At 47.0% G+C, this 17,940-nt stretch overlaps 2 protein-coding genes across 5 annotated transcripts in view; one reads left to right on the top strand and one right to left on the bottom strand.

Moving 5' to 3' along the window:
• The window catches only part of Pde9 (phosphodiesterase 9), a 155,572-nt gene extending 142,603 nt beyond the window's left edge, over positions 1–12,969 (top strand). For both annotated transcript variants that reach the window (XM_076806793.1, XM_076806792.1), the window contains exons 9-12: positions 1,264–1,501; positions 2,064–2,450; positions 2,658–2,909; positions 3,221–12,969. In XM_076806793.1, coding sequence (XP_076662908.1) covers positions 1,264–1,501; positions 2,064–2,450; positions 2,658–2,909; positions 3,221–5,002 — 2,659 coding nt within the window. In that variant the 3' untranslated portion in view covers positions 5,003–12,969. The remainder of the gene's footprint in view (positions 1–1,263; positions 1,502–2,063; positions 2,451–2,657; positions 2,910–3,220) is intronic.
• Positions 12,722–17,685, bottom strand: Cyp6aq1 (cytochrome P450 6AQ1). Of its 3 annotated transcripts, none has more exons than XM_076806815.1 (6): positions 17,553–17,685; positions 16,213–16,743; positions 15,767–16,138; positions 15,390–15,574; positions 14,462–14,750; positions 12,722–13,040 (listed from the first exon to the last, which is right to left on the bottom strand). In XM_076806815.1, the coding sequence occupies exons 2-6, from the start codon at positions 16,730–16,732 to the stop codon at positions 12,862–12,864; spliced, it is 1,545 nt and encodes a 514-aa protein (XP_076662930.1). In that variant the 5' UTR covers positions 16,733–16,743; positions 17,553–17,685; the 3' UTR covers positions 12,722–12,861. The 3 variants fall into 3 exon arrangements, with proteins under 3 accessions (XP_076662930.1, XP_076662929.1, XP_076662931.1); XM_076806814.1 differs by having other exon boundaries at positions 17,463–17,616; XM_076806816.1 differs by lacking the exon at positions 17,553–17,685 and adding an exon at positions 17,404–17,425.
• Between the last annotated feature and the right edge of the window lie 255 nt (positions 17,686–17,940).

Raw genomic sequence — 17,940 nt, 5'->3', positions numbered from 1 at the left:
CGTAGTTGTGAGTTACAAGAGATTAAATAAGTAGATTAAATAAGGGAAAAATTATTTTTTACTTTTTAGTGCATTTTTATTTTTTTTTAAGTCGGTTTTAAATTTTTTTAAACTTTTTTCAAACTCAAGGGGGGCAATTAAGCTATTTCTCATAACTTCGTTCTTCGTCCCATTGAAACAAGAGAACACTAATGATCCCTGCTAAATACACGATAGTGGATAACAGTGACACGAGATGCTACATTTAAGCAAACCCATCGAAAGTCTAATGTCCGTCATCCTCCCTTCGAGTCCATCGAAAGATGACAGTAGACTCCGTTACGTTAGCCGCGAAATGCTATTAAGCTACCGTTATCTCTATAATAACCTGCCATTTGCCTAGCTGCAATGACGACCGTCACAAAGCAAACATTATCGCCTGACACGATTTGATTCCCGAGCTAAATGCGGATTGCCAATTAGCGGTCTTCATTACCGCGAGATTCTACTTGATCTCCTTGATCTCGCCTTGATCCCGACGCATCGATTCTACTCGATGTTCCTGCAACCCCCAGTCATTGTGTTTCAAAGCAATTTACCCGGCCAGGCCTGAATCCCGAAGACAGGTATCCAAGTGGATCGCGCGAAAACTGACTTCCGATCCGCCCTCCCGAAGGATCGACAGCGTCGAGCGTACACACCCGTTCGATATTCCGTGGCTGTAGACATATCTGCTATATTAATCGTCCATCGAGGATCCAGCGTGCGGGTTACCCTCCAGCATCACTCTGGTAAATCGATACGTTCCTAATGTAATTCCAATCCGTCGTAGGTTAGCCTCCCCATATTGACTTAGTTCAATAAGCGGACAACCCATTGTTCCGCGAAGTACTGGATTCCGGCCGGCATCTGTGCCCGGCCGAATTGGGATATTAATCCGATTAATTTCGTCTCAACGTCGCGCTCGGATTAAAGTTGACACGTGGACGTAAAGTACAGTCGCGATAGGAACGTTCTCTTCGCATTACACGGGCGTATTAATGAGTCGTCGATCCGCGCACCAGACGCTCGCCTCTTAAGGCTGCGGATGACTAGAAAATTCGACCTCGAACAAAGCGCTCATTCATTCGCAGGGAAGCCGGGCAAGTTTTTGCTAGTTTCAGCGAGCATCTTTCCGAATGAATTTATTTATTTCTGGGAGCATCTTGGAAAGAACGACTGGGGAACCGAAGATGGAACTCAACCGTCGAATATACAGCAGCGCGTGCGATGCGTTTGTTTCAGCGATGTGTCGGTGTTGCCGAGCGTTCGGGAGTGGCTGCGGTCGCCAGCGTTCGATGCGCGGCAATGGGAGGACGAAGAGCTCCTGTTGATGCTGCAAACAATGTTCGTCGAGCTCGACCTACCTCAAAAGTTCAACATTCCTTTACCAATCCTGAGGAACTTCCTCTACGAAGTTTACAACAACTATAACGAAGTGCCATTTCATAACTTCAGGCACTGCTTCTGCGTGGCGCAAATGGCAAGTACACGCGGACCCGCGTACACCTGCACGTACCTACACCTAATCGCGTCGGGGAAAGCCGGGCTTCAAGCGCGACGAATCCCGCGCTCGCGTCTAATTGCGACGCCACGGCTCATAATGAACGGGGTTTTATGTATCCCCACCTAGGGACGGTACACTCTGCAACATCTGAAATTATAATTCTCTGTTACTGCCTGACATTTGCATTTTAAAAATGTCCATTACATTTAAAGAAGTGGTGTACCGTTCCCCTCGAGAGGAGCATGTTTTTATGCCCGGTAAATGTGGCTTAAGAATTGCGCGGACGAGCAGTAAAAAGGGGACGGGACTTTAACCGTGCGCTGACAATGAGGTCGCGTAATGTTCAGCTGTATGAGCAGTCCCATGTTTGATGCACCCTTCCATCTGCTAGTCTTCGAAGCTTTCTTTCCGTTGATATTTCGCTATCGAAGTAATTACTCGATGGCGATCGAAAGATAGGAGAATGGGAGCTAGAATAGCAGCTAAGAAGAGGTCGGAATATTAGGGTACATCCTAACGAATCTTTTATTTCTGGCAGATGTACGCGATAGCCTGGGCAGTGGATCTTCCGTCGCGGATCGGCGACCTCGAGGTTTTTGTACTGATCGTGTCCTGCATCTGTCACGATCTGGATCATCCAGGCTACAACAACATTTATCAAATAAACGCTCGTACCGAGCTAGCTCTGCGGTACAACGATATCTCGCCTCTGGAGAACCACCATTGCTCCGTGAGCTTTCGCGTTTTGGAGGCGCCTGAGTGCAACATACTGGCGTCCTTGGATAATGCAACGTATCGGATAGTACGCGAAGGGATTATCAGATGCATCCTGGCAACGGATATGGCCAGGCACAACGAGATCCTCGGGCAATTCACCGACACCATTCCCGAATTCGACTATTCGAACAAAGCTCATATCAATCTGGTAAGCGATCGTCATGAAAGCATCATTCTCATCATTTCAAATTCGAATGAAAATTGTCTCGCGAAAGAAATGTCGTCACTGGATCTTTGGATAGTCATTTGAATTATTAGGATCATCGATTGCATCCTTTCGCTGCAGAGATCTACTGTTGTAGGGATGTTTCCTTGCTCTAGGAAGCGAAGTAAGATTCCCGTTCAATTGTTGCAGTTGTCGATGATCCTCATCAAAGTGGCGGACATCAGTAACGAGGCGCGGCCGATGGAAGTCGCGGAGCCGTGGCTGGACAGGCTGCTTCAGGAATTCTTCAAGCAAAGTGACGCGGAGAAGCTCGAGGGACTTCCAGTAACACCTTTCATGGATCGTGACAAAGTGACCAAACCGTCGTCCCAGGTCAGCTTCATCGGTTTCGTTCTGCTCCCTCTGTTCGAGGCCCTCGGGGAGCTGTTGCCAGAGTTACAGGTACCCTTACTACCGTTTCTACGCTAGCATGTAACAGCCTCGATATTTCATGGTTTGGATCCTCCTACGTAACACTGATTTTCCTGAGACTGAGAGATCCTAGAAAGTTGAGAAAGCTTTGGCAATATTTTTTCCAGCAACTCCTTAACCGTGCCTTGCAGAATTCCAACATTCCTCGTACCACTTGGAAGCGAAACCTTTCACTCCCAGGAAAGCACCTTTCCCCTCCTTGAAAGTCTCAACTCCCATTTGAAAGCGCAGAAATCGGAACGAACGACTGACGAGCACCAACCTCGAAAACTTTGTTCCAGAGCCTGATAGTCCAGCCGGTGAGGGAAACTCTGGAGTATTATCGTAGACTGAACGAGGCGGCCAAGGACGAGCGTCATCACAGGAAAAGCGTGGCGGACCTCGGCGAATCGACGCTGACCACCATACAATCGGGTGGCACTGGCTCGTCGATGGTAGTGAAGTCCACCTCGTCGCATAGCATGCGCTCGAAACGGTCCGCTGGCACGGTCCACTCGAGATCGCGGTCCACCGACGAGGACATCACGGAGAACCTGACGGCGGAGGACGCGGACAACCTCGAGACCTCCGACCCGGAGACCGCGACGGAGGTCGAGGTCAGCGAGAAGACGTTGAAGTTCAAGATCTCGACGGAGGGCACGATAGCTGGCCCGGCAGCAGGTAGGAAAAGCTACCCCGGTAGCCGGAAGGGTAGCCGTGAGAAGTCCTCGCTGGATTATCATAATCACGACCTGGCCAGAGCTGTCAGAGAGCACGAGCGAAGGCGGAGTAAAGGGGAGAATCTCGGCAGTGACCTGAGCTCGCCAGTCAGCGCCAGGTCGGACGAGAGGATGAGGTTCCTGGAGAAGGACGAGATGGTCCTGAAGATGACCGAGGTTAGGCTGATCGAGGGGAACGGGAACGTGGTGGTGGAGGCGCAGCAGAGAAATAATCTGAAGAAGGCGAGTAGCTTGGTAGAGAACGATCAGGAGGTGAGGTCTAGTCGCAACGAGGTCCAGCGGGAGGCCATCGCTCTGTGGTGTTGCTGCGACGATAAGGCGGGCTCCAACAACCACAGGTCCTTCTTCTCGCGAATAAGGAACTTAACCGACCGACTGAATATCAATTTCGACTCGAAAGATAGCCCCTCGCTGAAGCCCACGAAGCACGTGCCGAAGACCCTGAACAAGAGCAACTGGGTGACCAACGCGACAGCGGCGACCACGTCCTCCAGGCAGAACAACTCCCTGCCCATCTGCAAGCGGTGCAACCTGATGAAGCCCCCGGCCAAGGAGGGCAAGGCCATCGCGACGGTAGTCGAGCTGTCCTCGGTGGACAAGAGAGCGATGACACTGCCCAAGGTGAGGAAATCGGCGGACTGCAAGAACAGGATATGGCGGACGGTGTTCGTCAAGGACAAGAGATCCTCCGCGTCCCTGGAAGCACTGACCGAGGCGGTCTGCGAGAGCTCGTTGTCGAAGCACAGGCGGAACTTCTCCAATCCCGAGGGTAAATCCCAGAGCCTGAAGGAGGTGAAGGACCAGAAGGATCTGGGCATCGAGTTCGACGAGATCGACGTGCGCGGGAATAATCAGACGCCGGTGATTGTCGTGAAGGCGGAGCGCGCGTCCAGGGAGGACCTGGGGGAGGCGAGCATAGGCAAGGTGGAGATCAGGAGAAGCTCGGCGAGCATGGAGGACATATCGAAGATGGCGAAGCAGGCGGAGAACGCAATGCTCGGATCGTTGGAGCCAAAGAAAGCGGAGGAGCGCCCTCACACGGGCAGCCTCGACTCGATGCTGTGCAAGGACTCGACGAAGTCGAGAAAAAAGCCCGTGTTCGCCTCGCCGGCGGTCGCCAAGAAGTCGTCCCCTGGCCTGCTATCGCGATTCAAGTCCGGCATGAGCATCGACAGCACCAGGAGCAACAGCAACAGCGACTCCTTGCACGACCAGAGCTCCCAGTCCCCAAGCGGCTGGATCTCATCCCTGACGGCGAGCTTCCGGCCGAAGAGACAGGCGCCCGACGCTCCCCTGTCCTCCGCGCACCCTGCCCGCTCGCCGAGCCGCGAGGAGATCAAGTGATACCGCCTGGTGGTCGAGGACTCGTCCGAGAAACAGTTGTCCGGCCTGCACAGGTGGCTGGCTGAGAACTTCTTTTGTTGCAGCGGTTAAAGCGTGAACGTTTCGTTCGCCGGTCCTCGAGAGGCTAGACTAGCCGCTTGTCGCGCGTCGGTCCAGGGGGCGTCGACGACCGGTGGAACAGCTGACGGAGCCAAAGATCGTTGACGATGCGGAAATGGAAAAAGGGTCGAGGGACCGTCGAGACTGGCGTGACGGTCCGGGGCGTTCGCGTGGTGGTCTTCCGACGTAGCTTCGTTACGAGCAATCCACTTGGCGGGAAAATTCGAGCCACGATCTCTGTTCAGTTTGGAAATATCGTTCAGCCGGATCTCGCGCGGTAAACGTTCCTCGCGAGGTATTTTTTGCCTGGGATTTTTGGGTTGTTTGTAGGAGAAGGAGGGGGGGGGGGCGACGCGATCTCTCGACGACGATCGGTTGGATCCTGTACAAGGGATTCGGAACCATGCCGATCCTCTGCCTAATAGAATCTGCATTCCTAGAAGAATCGCTCGTGGATTTTTTTCTCAATTTTTTTTTTGTTCGGTACGAGAAACTCGAGGAAATTCGATCGACTTTCTGACCGTTTTGTCCGCGATGTCGCGAAACGATGGATCGAAGTAAAACGTACGAGGGCGCGGTGGGGGTGAAGCCGGACGTTGCGCGAGGATCAAACGCAATTCAAAATGTCTTAGTACGTGCGTGTAGTATGTCGATTAGCTGTTTCCAAATGTAGCCAGAGAATGTGTGAGTGTAATTAACGTTCGTATCGAAGCCAAACTGTCGAACAGGTGGCAAATACCAAATATATGTATATTGCTCCTAATTATCGATCTCCGTTCTGAAGGCAGAGAGTGAGAAAGGCAGAGAAAGAGAGAGAGAGAGAGAGGGGGGGGGAGATAGAAAATTGTAAAAGGTGAGCCTTTTTTGGAGGTAGAAAGCACGTGATTGGGAACGAATCGATATTCGTTTCGACGGGCGTACGAAGGATACAATAGGGAAGATGGAGACGAAAAGTGGAACGAATGAAGGGGAAGGGTAAAGGATGCACTGTTTGAAAAATGGAAAGCAAAGATGGCGCGGTATATAGACTATTTTATTTATTGTCCAATTAAAGAAAAAAAAAAGAATAGCCTAATGAGTAATCATTAATGTTGTTCGTTATTATACATATATACATATATATATACATAAAAGAAAACTATATATATATATAAATATATGCAAGACGCAGATGTATACAAAGACGTGGAAAAAATGCTATGCAACTCCCATCGAGAGACGAGAGCGTACGTATATAAATATATAAATATATAAGGAAAGAAGTCGTATAAAGAAAGCAAATCTATATAATTAACGGGAGAGAGAGCAAGCGCGTATAGGGTAGATAGAAAATGAAACGGATTCAGACGGGCACGTCGTGTCGAATCACTAATCGAACAATCGAAAACGAAAAAACGAAGGAGAAGGAGAAAAATGGGAAACTTTCGTGGAACGTCGCGAGGATAGGGGCGAGAAGCCGTGCGGGAGAACGATTCTGTTGATCTGTCAGAAATTTAGATGAATGAAACGGCTGAATAACCGTTTGCTTTACTCGCGAGAAGCTGTCTTCCTCTGATCAAAAGCTGCGAGCGGCTGGAATGGTACGCGTTCTCACGAATTTGTGGTCTTACGATCGCCGCTATTCGAGGCGTCCGCGTTTAAACGGTTCATTCCTTTGGAAACGTGTTCTGATGTTTTACCAGAGTTGTGAATTTTATATGGGAGCAAAGTCAAATGGCTGCTTCGGGTCGCTGAACGAGAGTTCGAGAAGGTAATCAGATGCGGGTGCGGAAGCAACTCTTGGTCACGCGCTTTGGAACGACCACTCGGTCTTATTTCGATTCTGATTTCACCATCCCTCAGAGCCTGAAGCTTGTTCTTGAGATAGCAGTAGCGATCTGAGGTAGCAAACTCATCACAGCTCAGGCCGCGCAGAAGGCTCAAGTGAGAATAATGCTGCGAGTTGCAAAGGCCACATTACAGCTTAAACTAAGGTATTCGAATAGGGTACTTCTAGTTCTTGATATAGGCTCGTAAGGGTTGTTTCGCCCCATCTGCTCTCAGAGCTTAAACTGACAGAGGATCTCCTCAGGGGATTATTGTGTCCCAATTCGTGGGCTGCAGACCTTTGGGCTTATTTACGCGATTGGTAAGGCTTGCAACTCTGCCAACATCTCAGCTCACCGCTGAGGTATGGTCTTTTAAAGCCGAGGCACTCTCGAGATGCTGCTATAACACCACGTGTACTCCATTAAAGATTCCAGATCACACTGGTATCCATGCACGCGTTCGGATCGTCGTTTATTTATGGAAAGTGATAAGGCACTGCTAAGTATGATTCGGTAAAACCAAAGTGAAACCAAAGCCTAAGTGAAGAGACTCTTTCTAAGGAAGATATAAAAAAAAACAATGGAAGTGGGGCAATCTAAGAAATGTACCACTCAAATCTGCCAGTTAAAAATCGGGGTATCAATCGAAAATAACTACAAGACGCGTGTAGATCGATATCAGTGGGATCAGATATCAAATTTTTACGGAGGTAGCTACGGTCTAGACAAAACTACAGAACACGCTTCCAATACGCAATGTTGACACGTGGAAGTCAGATAATAATTTAGGTTTCATACATGTACCGATATAAGAATGATTCTTAAAATCTGCAGAGTATCCCATGTTAATTCTCCCACGCAAATATAATCGAAACTATAGCGACGCAAGACTGTATCAAATGAATTTGAAGCTTTTCGACTGGAATGCTACATTATAATCGTTCCAGTCGATATATTTCAACCATCATCTGACACATTTCTTAAAGCCACTAATAATATCGACGATATGGGACATTTTGTACGTGTGATACTTTCTTATCGGAGACAATACTTCTGTTTTATAATGGTTGACGAGGGATCGTTACCTACGTGCCCCTAAATTTTTAATAGATCGACGAATCAGCTCTCGGATTATCTTAGAACCCGTTCAGCGAAGGGGAGGATGGGAGGATGTGAACGTAGAGAGCCTAACGTAGCCTCCCTCGCGGAGAACAACCCTCGTGATTAGTTCGTCCAGCGCCATTACACACGCGTCTGTCAGCCTCGACACAGCAATCAGTTTCTCTAAAACGGTGTCACGCTTTTTCATTTTCAGATGTTTATATTTTTATACTACTCCATCAGTGTGTCTGTACGGCGATTAAAAACCGCATGTATTGTTGAACTCTAGTCTTACGTTATTGTCTTCAGCACCCAAAACTCGGTTTTTGGGCATCTCTTCGTTTTCTACGGTGTACACGTAGACCGGGAAGAAACTCATTCTGCGTAACGCTTGTTCGAATTTTTCACTTCGACGTCGCGGGGAGAGATTCGTTCGAATTGCTTCGAACAACCGAGCGACTGGAAGTCTATCATCGTGAATCCTTTTTCTGCTCTTTCGTCATCAATATCCCCTTGTCCACTGCGACCCTGCTTTTCTTCAGTGCAATAACCTTGATTGTGGATTTGTATCGCAGATACTTCTAATTACCTTCGAACCAAGTCCGACTCTAGAATTCCTTGATTCTTCCTTGAAATATTTATTTCCTACATGCCCTCAACGTTCGTCGCAGATTCGTGATTACTTCTGTAAAGACTTCAGTCATCAAAATTAAATCTCTGCCGTTCAATTCAGTTATTCTAACTTCCCCATTAATCTTGAAAATTGAAAAATGATAAAAGATCACTGGTAACTCTTACTTCCTTTCTTACACGCGTATTTGCACAAGAAATTTTCCTTAATCGACTTCCTCGGAGGCCTTCCACTCGCGTACAGTTGCCAATAACAGGTACGCTCTTCATTCTCATTCGCAATAATTAAACCAACGAATCTCTTCCCCCGGCTTAAACTACGATTTGCGCGAAAATACTTTCAGCCCTTCCCACGTCGTGTACAAAAGCCTCATCGCGCGGATATTTCCGCTCGCGGGAGCTCGTCGATATCCCGAGCCGCGTGAGAGATCGAAAGAAGGATCCGCGACCGCTAAAAGCGCGACGGTGTCTTCGAGCAAGCGAGCTACTTCGAACCATATAACGTTGTATACACGCTATAATATAAATTATTAAACTTCCGGTGGTACGAGGGAGGAAAGTGCTTGATCTCGTCCCGTCGAACGGCAACCATTCCAAGCCGAGGCCGCCCTATCGCTCCCGATTGCGCCTGAATCGAGTTCGAAACCGTTCAGACCGCCGCCGACGCCAGATCAAACACTTTCGCCGTTCTATCACTCACTGTCTGTGCCTGACCTTTGTCAATATTTATTTGTCTCTTCCTAGACAGTAAATCGATTTATCCGTCAGTATCGAGCGGCTGCGAGGCGATTTTCCTAAAACTTTCGGACCACCTGTGCCGACAATCGAACTTTTACGATCACCGACTGGTGCGTCACTTTCGGGGCGATGCGTCGATCGATCGCCGAAAATTCATGGACGCAAGGGTCCCGTATGGGGGTTGGGGGGGGGGGGTCAGGCGAGGGCGAAGAACGCGGAACCGGAACTCGATGGTCCAACGGTGCCGCGGGAGCCGCGAGGCATCGCGCCTCTGCTCGTCAATTGATCGTTTATTCGCGCCGAGGTAGTCCTCGTGTCCCAATTACTCTCGTCAATTACGTATGAACTTAATCGATCCCACGTGGTCAGCCCTGTCAAAGGAGGCGCATCGGGATGATCGAGGACGGGGAGCAGCGTGCGACTCTGGAGTCCCACGGGGGGAACACCCCCCGGACTCGATCCCCTTGCTCGCCACCCTCCGTGTTTCTTGTTTCGTAGCCTCGTTCAACCCCCTCCGCGGCGAAGCGAAGTTGATTAGCGAGCGAGGAATCGATCGTCGCGTGGAACGAGTGGTTTGAACAAGTGCGTGCGGCGATGATGAATGGAGATGCTCTGAGACCACTGTAAACCTTCCATTTCTATTTTTTTTTTTTGCTTTTTTTTTGGTTCCGTAACCTTCGTCGTGCGAATTCAGGCGTCCAGTTCTGGGGGAGGTTAAGGGGAGTCACGTTGAGGTGGTAGACTCGTTCGATGCTTTCCCTGTTCGTTTGTTGTCGTAGTTATATGCTAGCTTGATTTATTACTGACGTGAATTTTGCGCGCGGGGGTTGAAGATTGAATATTTTAAGAAATTTTAACTGAATTTCGTCGCGCACAAAGGAGTGGAGAGAGGTAGTAGAACGCGTTGCAACTGAGACCTCGTTTTCGAGGTATCCGCAAGTCAGATTTAGGAGATCCTAAACTAAATCCCATTTGGTTGGGGCTTGAAAGTGTAGCCGCAGGCTTATAACGGTAAAGGACTTTCTAATTTCTTTTGACGTGACGGGTTAGGTGCGTGCTTTGATGTAAAGGCACAAAGCGAATCACTAAAGACAGAACACTTAAATATTTCCTTCGAATTCTAAGACCCGACGCAACTTAATTCTCTTTCTCTTTTTAATGCAGCCGCATGCTTGCAGATCCTCGTATATAAAAACAGAAAAATTCAAACGTGCACTGTAGTATCACCTTAATCCTGCGATTTGCATGTTTTTGAATTCCCTGACGTTTCTTTTCCAACTGACCGTTTTATCAAAATTGGTCGATTCTCGTGGGGGACACGATAATTTACGATCACGATGTCAGAAATCGATCAGTCCAGTTCCCATGTACGTGGCCTGTAGAGTATGTACCATTTTCGGTATCCATTTGACGAAAAGCAAGCCGATCATCGGCCTCGGCGGCGAAAGCGTTAATAAAAGAGTCTGGGAATGCCAATTACCGAAACACACGGGTGAAAACGCTCCCTCGTGAATAGTTTGCGTGCTACGGGAATTGAACCGGGCACACGATCATGCGATTGTTCGCGGGAGAAGTTCAACTTTCCGTTTGCTCCGTGTTTCTTAAACTATCACTCACCTCGGGAGTACGAAAAAAAAAAAAAAAAACAAACAGAGAATAAAAACGTAATCGCTAACTCAGAGGAGAATGCTTGCAAGATTGATTAAGTCGTAAATTAAATTTCAATATTGCCGTCGTTGAAGCGTCAAGTGAAAAACGAGGAGAACAGTAATTCGAGTAACAAACGATAAAAAAAAAGTCGTGGGAATTTATTTATTCTCACTGGCAGCTCAGCAAGATAGAATTGCCACTAGCATTTCACTGCAGACTGTCTAATAAATTCAACAACGCCAGCCCTGCGGGAATCAATATATCCAATTACGTCCAAATGGAAGTGTTATTCCGTAATGAACCCATTGGCCGTGGGGTACTTCCTTTTTTTTCGAGAAGATTATCCTCTGGAGAATGACGTAACATTGTTTTATTGATCATTTCTAATTCTTCCCCTTAAATGGCCCCGTCTTCTTTAACTTCCCTTCAACCTAACATGCTCTTAAAATTCATTAGCGACATACACATCTACCGGAATTAAACTCGCCGTTCGGCAGCTCCGGAGGGAACTTCTCCCGCCGCTTCTCCCCCCCTTTATCGCTCATTTACCATTCAGAATACGATTTCGCGTGACTCCATTAAAGGAGAGGAACGGAATAAAAGGGAAACGGCGGCGCAACTGGACGACGTCGCGTTTGACATTCGCGCTGGAAAACGCACGACGAAGGTTAAACAGGGGACGGCGACATGGAAGCTAGGCGATTATTGTAGCGAAGGGACAGGTCGAGATGCGCGCGGACCGCGCGAATAAAACAAGACCAGATATTATATGCGTTTAATGTATATTTACCTGGCGAGGAGAATTATGGAGCGCGGAAAAATGACTGCTAAGCTCGCGGGCGAGTTACTATCACGATATTATAAACGATGAATTGTATAGTTATTATGTGTGTAAGAGTACCGTGAAACAGATCCAGCCACGCCGCGGCGTGACGCTTCGTTGCTGCTCGGTGGCGGCGGCCGGTCCATGTCCCCGGCGATTGATCTCGCAGGAAACGCGACATTCATCGTTATCGATCGCGGAAGACGTCTGAAGGGCACGGAACGCTCGGTTTTGCACACATTCCGAGCGAAAAGTCACGAGCATCCCGCATTGTAATCGACAACTGTTGCTGCGTAACATTTTACGCACGCCGCTGCATCTTGCATCGAAGAGAACAGCTGGTGCTTTCAATCCTCGCAGAAGCGAATCGAGGCGAGTCCGTAGGGTGTTAAATTCTTTCGTTTATTCCGCGAACGGACGCCACTGCGCTTCCCTCGGTCGCTCATTGTTAAATGGAAACGATGTACTAAAAGACAGAGAGATAGGAGGATGATTTGTCGCGCGGTGGCGTGGTGGGGGGCGGAGCGAACTAGTATCGGGGTCAGTCCGCCGATGGATGTTTCGAGGCGCCGTCACCGAGCAATGTATGCGATCCAGAAGTTTGGGTACCGTTCGTCCACGGTATCCGCCATTCCATTTGATTCCAAGGTGTCGTACCGATATGTTACACAGATTTGAATGTAAGTAAACGGGGGTCGCGAATCGGCCACCCGTCATGCGACCTACCAGATAGTCTCTTTTGTAAATGAGAATAAGCGAATGAAATAAATATATGTACGTCACCGCGTGAGTGAAAGGAAATGTAGGTGATTCCTGCGTGGCAACGCGTGCTTCCAAAGAATTCTGGCCAAGGAAATGACACGGTGGATCTTTCATTTTGCATGCAACGATTTCTTTTGCCCAATGTACAATAGTAGCATGCCTATGCTTAAAGTTACATTGTAAAGGGCTTGGATATTAAGATTCCAGAGAACGGTGAATTATCACGGCGGGGCTATTGCAGCCGCAGCTTATCCAGCCTCGCTGGTGATCTTCCGAACATTCAGGTAAAGTCCTCCGAGGCATGTCGTGGTGAGTCCCTTTGGATTCAGCACCATCGGGATAGGCGTCTGCTTGCAGGGTGTAACCTCGTACTTCCTCAGCAGTTGAACCACTCCTAGCTTCGATTGCATTAGTCCTAATCGCATACCTGCAATGAAATTCCTCATGAGGTGGATGCACTTGTGCTTTCGGTCCAGAAAATACGAAATCGGTACGGATGTTCGGAGGTGTGCTGTTTTGATTTCACTTGTTGGGGTCGCTTTTGGAAACGACAGGTAAGTTCTATTTTAAGTTACTAGTCGTAATAATTGGAAGTATCGTGGTGGTAAATGTACAGCGATGCGTTTTTATACTTTGGAATCCTTTGATTCTTTAGCTTCCCGGGGTTCTCTAATTATTCTCAGCAGTGTAAATGAAAACGTATCTCCTGAAAATTATTAATTGGGGTTAGCATAATTTCGTTTAAATAATTTTCAAGAATCACAAGTTGGATTCATTTGATTGGCTCTAGGACGTCATTATGTAATGGAAAATTTTCCCGCACGATCGATACAAATCTATAGTTATCATCGAAAATGTTCCGCGCAAAGTTCGTGTTTCGCTAAAGGTTCAAAGAAGGGGTGTTATCGGTTCATTATGTCAATGATAACCGTCGCAAGTCACGTCTAATCAATTTTGTTAAAGCAGTTACCTTCGCGCGATAAGAATTTTCCACGTCCCTGCCATCCGAAACCGTCGAGGCAACGCGAAAAGAAGGAAATCGCAACGTTGCATTTAGTAAACTATGTATTTAACGTTGTAATTTCTGCAAGTAACGACACGACAAAAAATCAAATCCACTATTATGCTATTCCTGCGCCAAACGGACAGTCTCTGCACGAACAGCTTTTTTCTGTCTCTGGTAGCCTGAGAAGTAATTACGTGCACGCAGTGGAAACGGACATCCATAGTTAGGCGCACATTTCTCGACGAAAAGAGTTTAAAATACGCTTACGCAAAGTTGTGCCGTATAAATTGCGATAGCAATGATCTTCTGCAACCTTTCCTACGACCCGATAACCCCGAGAAAATAAAAAATTGCATACTGTAAAAAGATATCTTCGATACGACCAGCGTAACATTCTGCAGAGATATTTCGAAACCTAAAGCAACGTCGCACGCATGCAGCGCGTAACCTTGCGTCTTCCATACAAACACTTTGTACAGAAACATAGTAATAACACGCATCAAAAGTTCAGAGAACCCCTTACATCCACTGAAACTTGAATAGGTGTTCCAGGAAAACATTTCGAAACCAGGAAACGATCATAGATTGTCTATGATTGACGCGCTAACGTGCCACTTACGTTATCACTTGTGATTTACTAAATTCAAGTTTAATAAAAACAATCCGTAACGATTTCTCCGAGAGACCTTCATTCTCGTCTACGGACCGTACGTACTTTGGTCAGCGCTCTCGAATCAAGCTTTAGAGGGGCAACCTTAATTCGAAAGCGGGCGAATGAGAAGAAATGAAAGCTGATGGTAATTACGAGGGTAGGAAAAGAAATAATAAGATCGTTTACTGACCGATGCAAAGCCGCGGTCCATCGCCGAAGGGGAAGTAGACGTTGTTCGGTCTCTTCTGCTTGTTCTCATCGCTGAACCTTTCAGGGTCAAATTTCTCTGGCTCCGGGAAGTATTCCGGGTCGTAATGCAATCCCATCATGGGAATGTAGACCGGGGTGCCTTTCTTCAGCACCAGATCGCTATTCGGCAGTTTGTAGTCGGCGTTCGACCTGCGATCCAGAAATCCCAGAGGCGGATACTTGCGGAGCGTCTCAGAAATCACCTTATCGAGGTATGGCAGAGTCGCAATCTGCGAAAGGGACTCATTCAACATTTGCTGAAGGTGGAACGGAAAAAACGATAGCTGCGTCTGGTCTGGACGAAATTCTCCAGGATAAAATTACGCAGGTCACACCGCGGTGTGATAATCTCGCGAGATTATCTTAATATTTCTAATTGTCATTGAATTTTACGAGGCAAGTAGAAACGTCCAACGTATGGTCAGACAGAAATCAGTAGCGGAGATCGGGGCTAGTTGATACGTTTTTCAGTTTTCAATGTTTTTCAATTTTGTTTGAATTAATTATTTGATAACAAATATGCTAACATATACTTTGGTCCTTCCTCTTTAATATATTGTAAATGAAAAGTTGAGAAAATACATACAAAATGAATGAAAAAATATTATTTCGACGAAGGTAAAACGTATCAATTTACTCCACAGCGGGGCTAGTTGATACGTTATTCTGCTTTCAATTTTTTTCATTTTTTATTTGAATTAATTGCTTAATTACAAATATGCCAAAATGTACTTTGGTCCCAATGTTCTTAATTACTCTAATTTGGTTATCTCTGTATGTACTGTATCTTTCATTTAAGGATTAATAAAGTCGTAATAATAATAACGGTATCTTTTATCGTCATTATTTTTAACTTGTAGATTGCTTACCATGTCGTACGTAATTTTACCGCCCGATTCCTCCAACGCGTCGAGTATCTCTTTCCTGAGGGTCCTCTGTATTTCCTGGTTCACCGCGAGCTCGTACAGCGTGAAAGACATGGTGGTCGAGGAGGTCTCGAAACCGCCGGTGAAAAACGCTGCCGCTTGTCCCACTAAATCGTCGCCATCGAATTCTGAAACGATCGAGTGCAACAGCACAGATTGCATTTATTCCATTCCTCGTCCACCACTTTTTCGTTCTCCCTTTTACTAAGCATATCCTTATCAGGATAAACTTATAAAATCCATCTATTGATAAACTTATAAAATCCATAGAAAATCTTGCTTAAGCAGAGAATTAATATAATATCGAACGGGCAACTCACTGAATCCGCCCATATCGTTTTCGGAGCCGTACTTTTGCCTCAGATCCATCAGAAGATCGATGAGGTCGCACCTCTTCTCTCCCGACTTCACCCGTGCATTGAACACATCCCAGAAGACATTGCGCAGGTATTGGCCGAACTCTTTGCTGAAGAATGTCGCATGCGTATACTTGACTATATCCGGTATGAAGAACACGGAGAGAAGTTCGAAGCCGCGCAGTATGTTGTAGTTGAAGATCTTCCTCCCCTGCTCGCGGAACTCGGCTTTCGGGTCGTTCAAGGAGTTCACCCTCAGACCGTAAGCGGTGCTGCCAATCAAGTCGGTGGTGAAGTTCGCGCAGAGGTCCTTCATCTCCACCTCGTTGCCGGCGCCTGAAACCAACGCTCTTCCCATGTAGCCGGTTTAAATTCTGGAGCCAGTGTCCCGACCGACGAGTAATGATTACCGTCCAAATGCAGCGTCTCGAGATGCCTGTCCAGGTCGTCGGCTACCATCAACATCAGCTCGTGCATCCTCTTCAGCTTGCCAGAGGTGAAGAATGGCGTCAGCTTCGCCCTGAGGACCTTCCATCCTGGGTTCTTCATGAGGAAGACATTCGCGTATCCGATACGATCTTTCTCGTCCACCGAGGCGTACTTGTCACTGAACACGTGGAAGTCCTTCACCAGGATCAGCTTTACGAGCTCAGGGTCGCGCACCAGGAAGACAGGCTTGTCGAAAATGTAAACTCCCACGTAGGGCAGCCCCTTGCCCTTGTCGTACATATCCTTGATGAACTCCGGTGGCGACTTCTTCTGCATGAGACACTCCCCGAAATTACCCAGGAACGGCGTTGGAGAGAACTCCACGACCCCCTGTTTCTCCCAGTATTTGAATTTCCGCGTCATGTACATGTAGGCGGCCGCTATGAGGGACAGGACGACTACGATCCCGTCCAGGCCCCAGTAAGGAGTCAACAACGCCATTTTGAATGGACCTGAAGGATGAAGGTTTATTGTAGAGCTTTTCGAGTTCTGTCGGCGCCAGATTTCATGAATCGAGGAAACTGATTGGAGACAGGCGATATTTCTTGCTATATTAGTAGAAAAGGGCCCGCCTAAGTTCCGCGGAATGTGTGGAGGGTTCCACACTTGAGATTTTGCTGTATGGAATTCCAGATTCGGAAATTTAGAAGGCATTTTACCAATTTATATTCTTTGGGTACTACTGCTTTTCAGGCTGTTGAAATTTAATCTATTAATTTGTACCCCCCTCCCCCCGGACTCCACACTCGGCAAAAATTTTCTCCGCCGAGCCTGAAAATTAGATACGCCTAACACAAAGAAATATGAAAAAGAAGGAATGTCAGTTTACTATGTTTAAAAATAAGATGCAGCAGATTCTTGTAAAAGTTTTGTTGAGCGACAGGAGAGTAGAATAAAAATTTGCGTTTGAAGGAACTGGTACAAAGTTAATACTGATCAAATCAAAGGATTGGAAAATATAATATAATTACATTGAACTCGGGTAGGATTCTACGCCCTTTTGTATTACAACGAAGCGTTGCGACTTTTGTAACCGAACAGTGAGAATAACGTAAGATTGTGGTGCGTTTATTTCCGTGATCTCAAGCAGGAAGACAATGATTGTATAATACCTGGTGCGCAAACAGGAAAATGAATTTATGAGATGTTATATGTATACATATGTATATACACTTCGTAAGAAGATTCACGTCCCAGTAGGAAAGAAACAGTTGACTGAATTCAATGGCACAGAATGCACAACATCCACATTTCAACGTACAGAACACCACTCGTTGCGAGCACAACGCGTGGACAACGGCGACGGTGATAATGACGTTTATCGAAGCGCCGAGACTTTTATGTACGTGCTCTAAGATAGAAATATCCCCTCCAAGACTGATGAAATCTGAATGTCATGTCCTACTCCACAATAGTAGATAATAGATAACTTATTCATCGCCCCAATAACTACTTCACTATACAGACTGTACACGTCCATTAATTTAGTGTTATACCGTGTGCGGACACTAAAATTTAGTCGAGTAATTTAGCGATACAATCGTAAATTACTACACTATTCGCTACTCGACTAAATTACTGGACGTGCCTGTTCAAGCCTTCGCGATAAGTACTTAGTCTCCAGAAGCGTTTTCAAGCTGAGAGGTATG

The sequence above is a fragment of the Andrena cerasifolii genome, chromosome 2 (genome assembly GCF_050908995.1).
Source record: "Andrena cerasifolii isolate SP2316 chromosome 2, iyAndCera1_principal, whole genome shotgun sequence".
NCBI lineage: Eukaryota > Metazoa > Arthropoda > Insecta > Hymenoptera > Andrenidae > Andrena > Andrena cerasifolii.
This window is presented reverse-complemented; position numbering and strand designations above follow the sequence as displayed.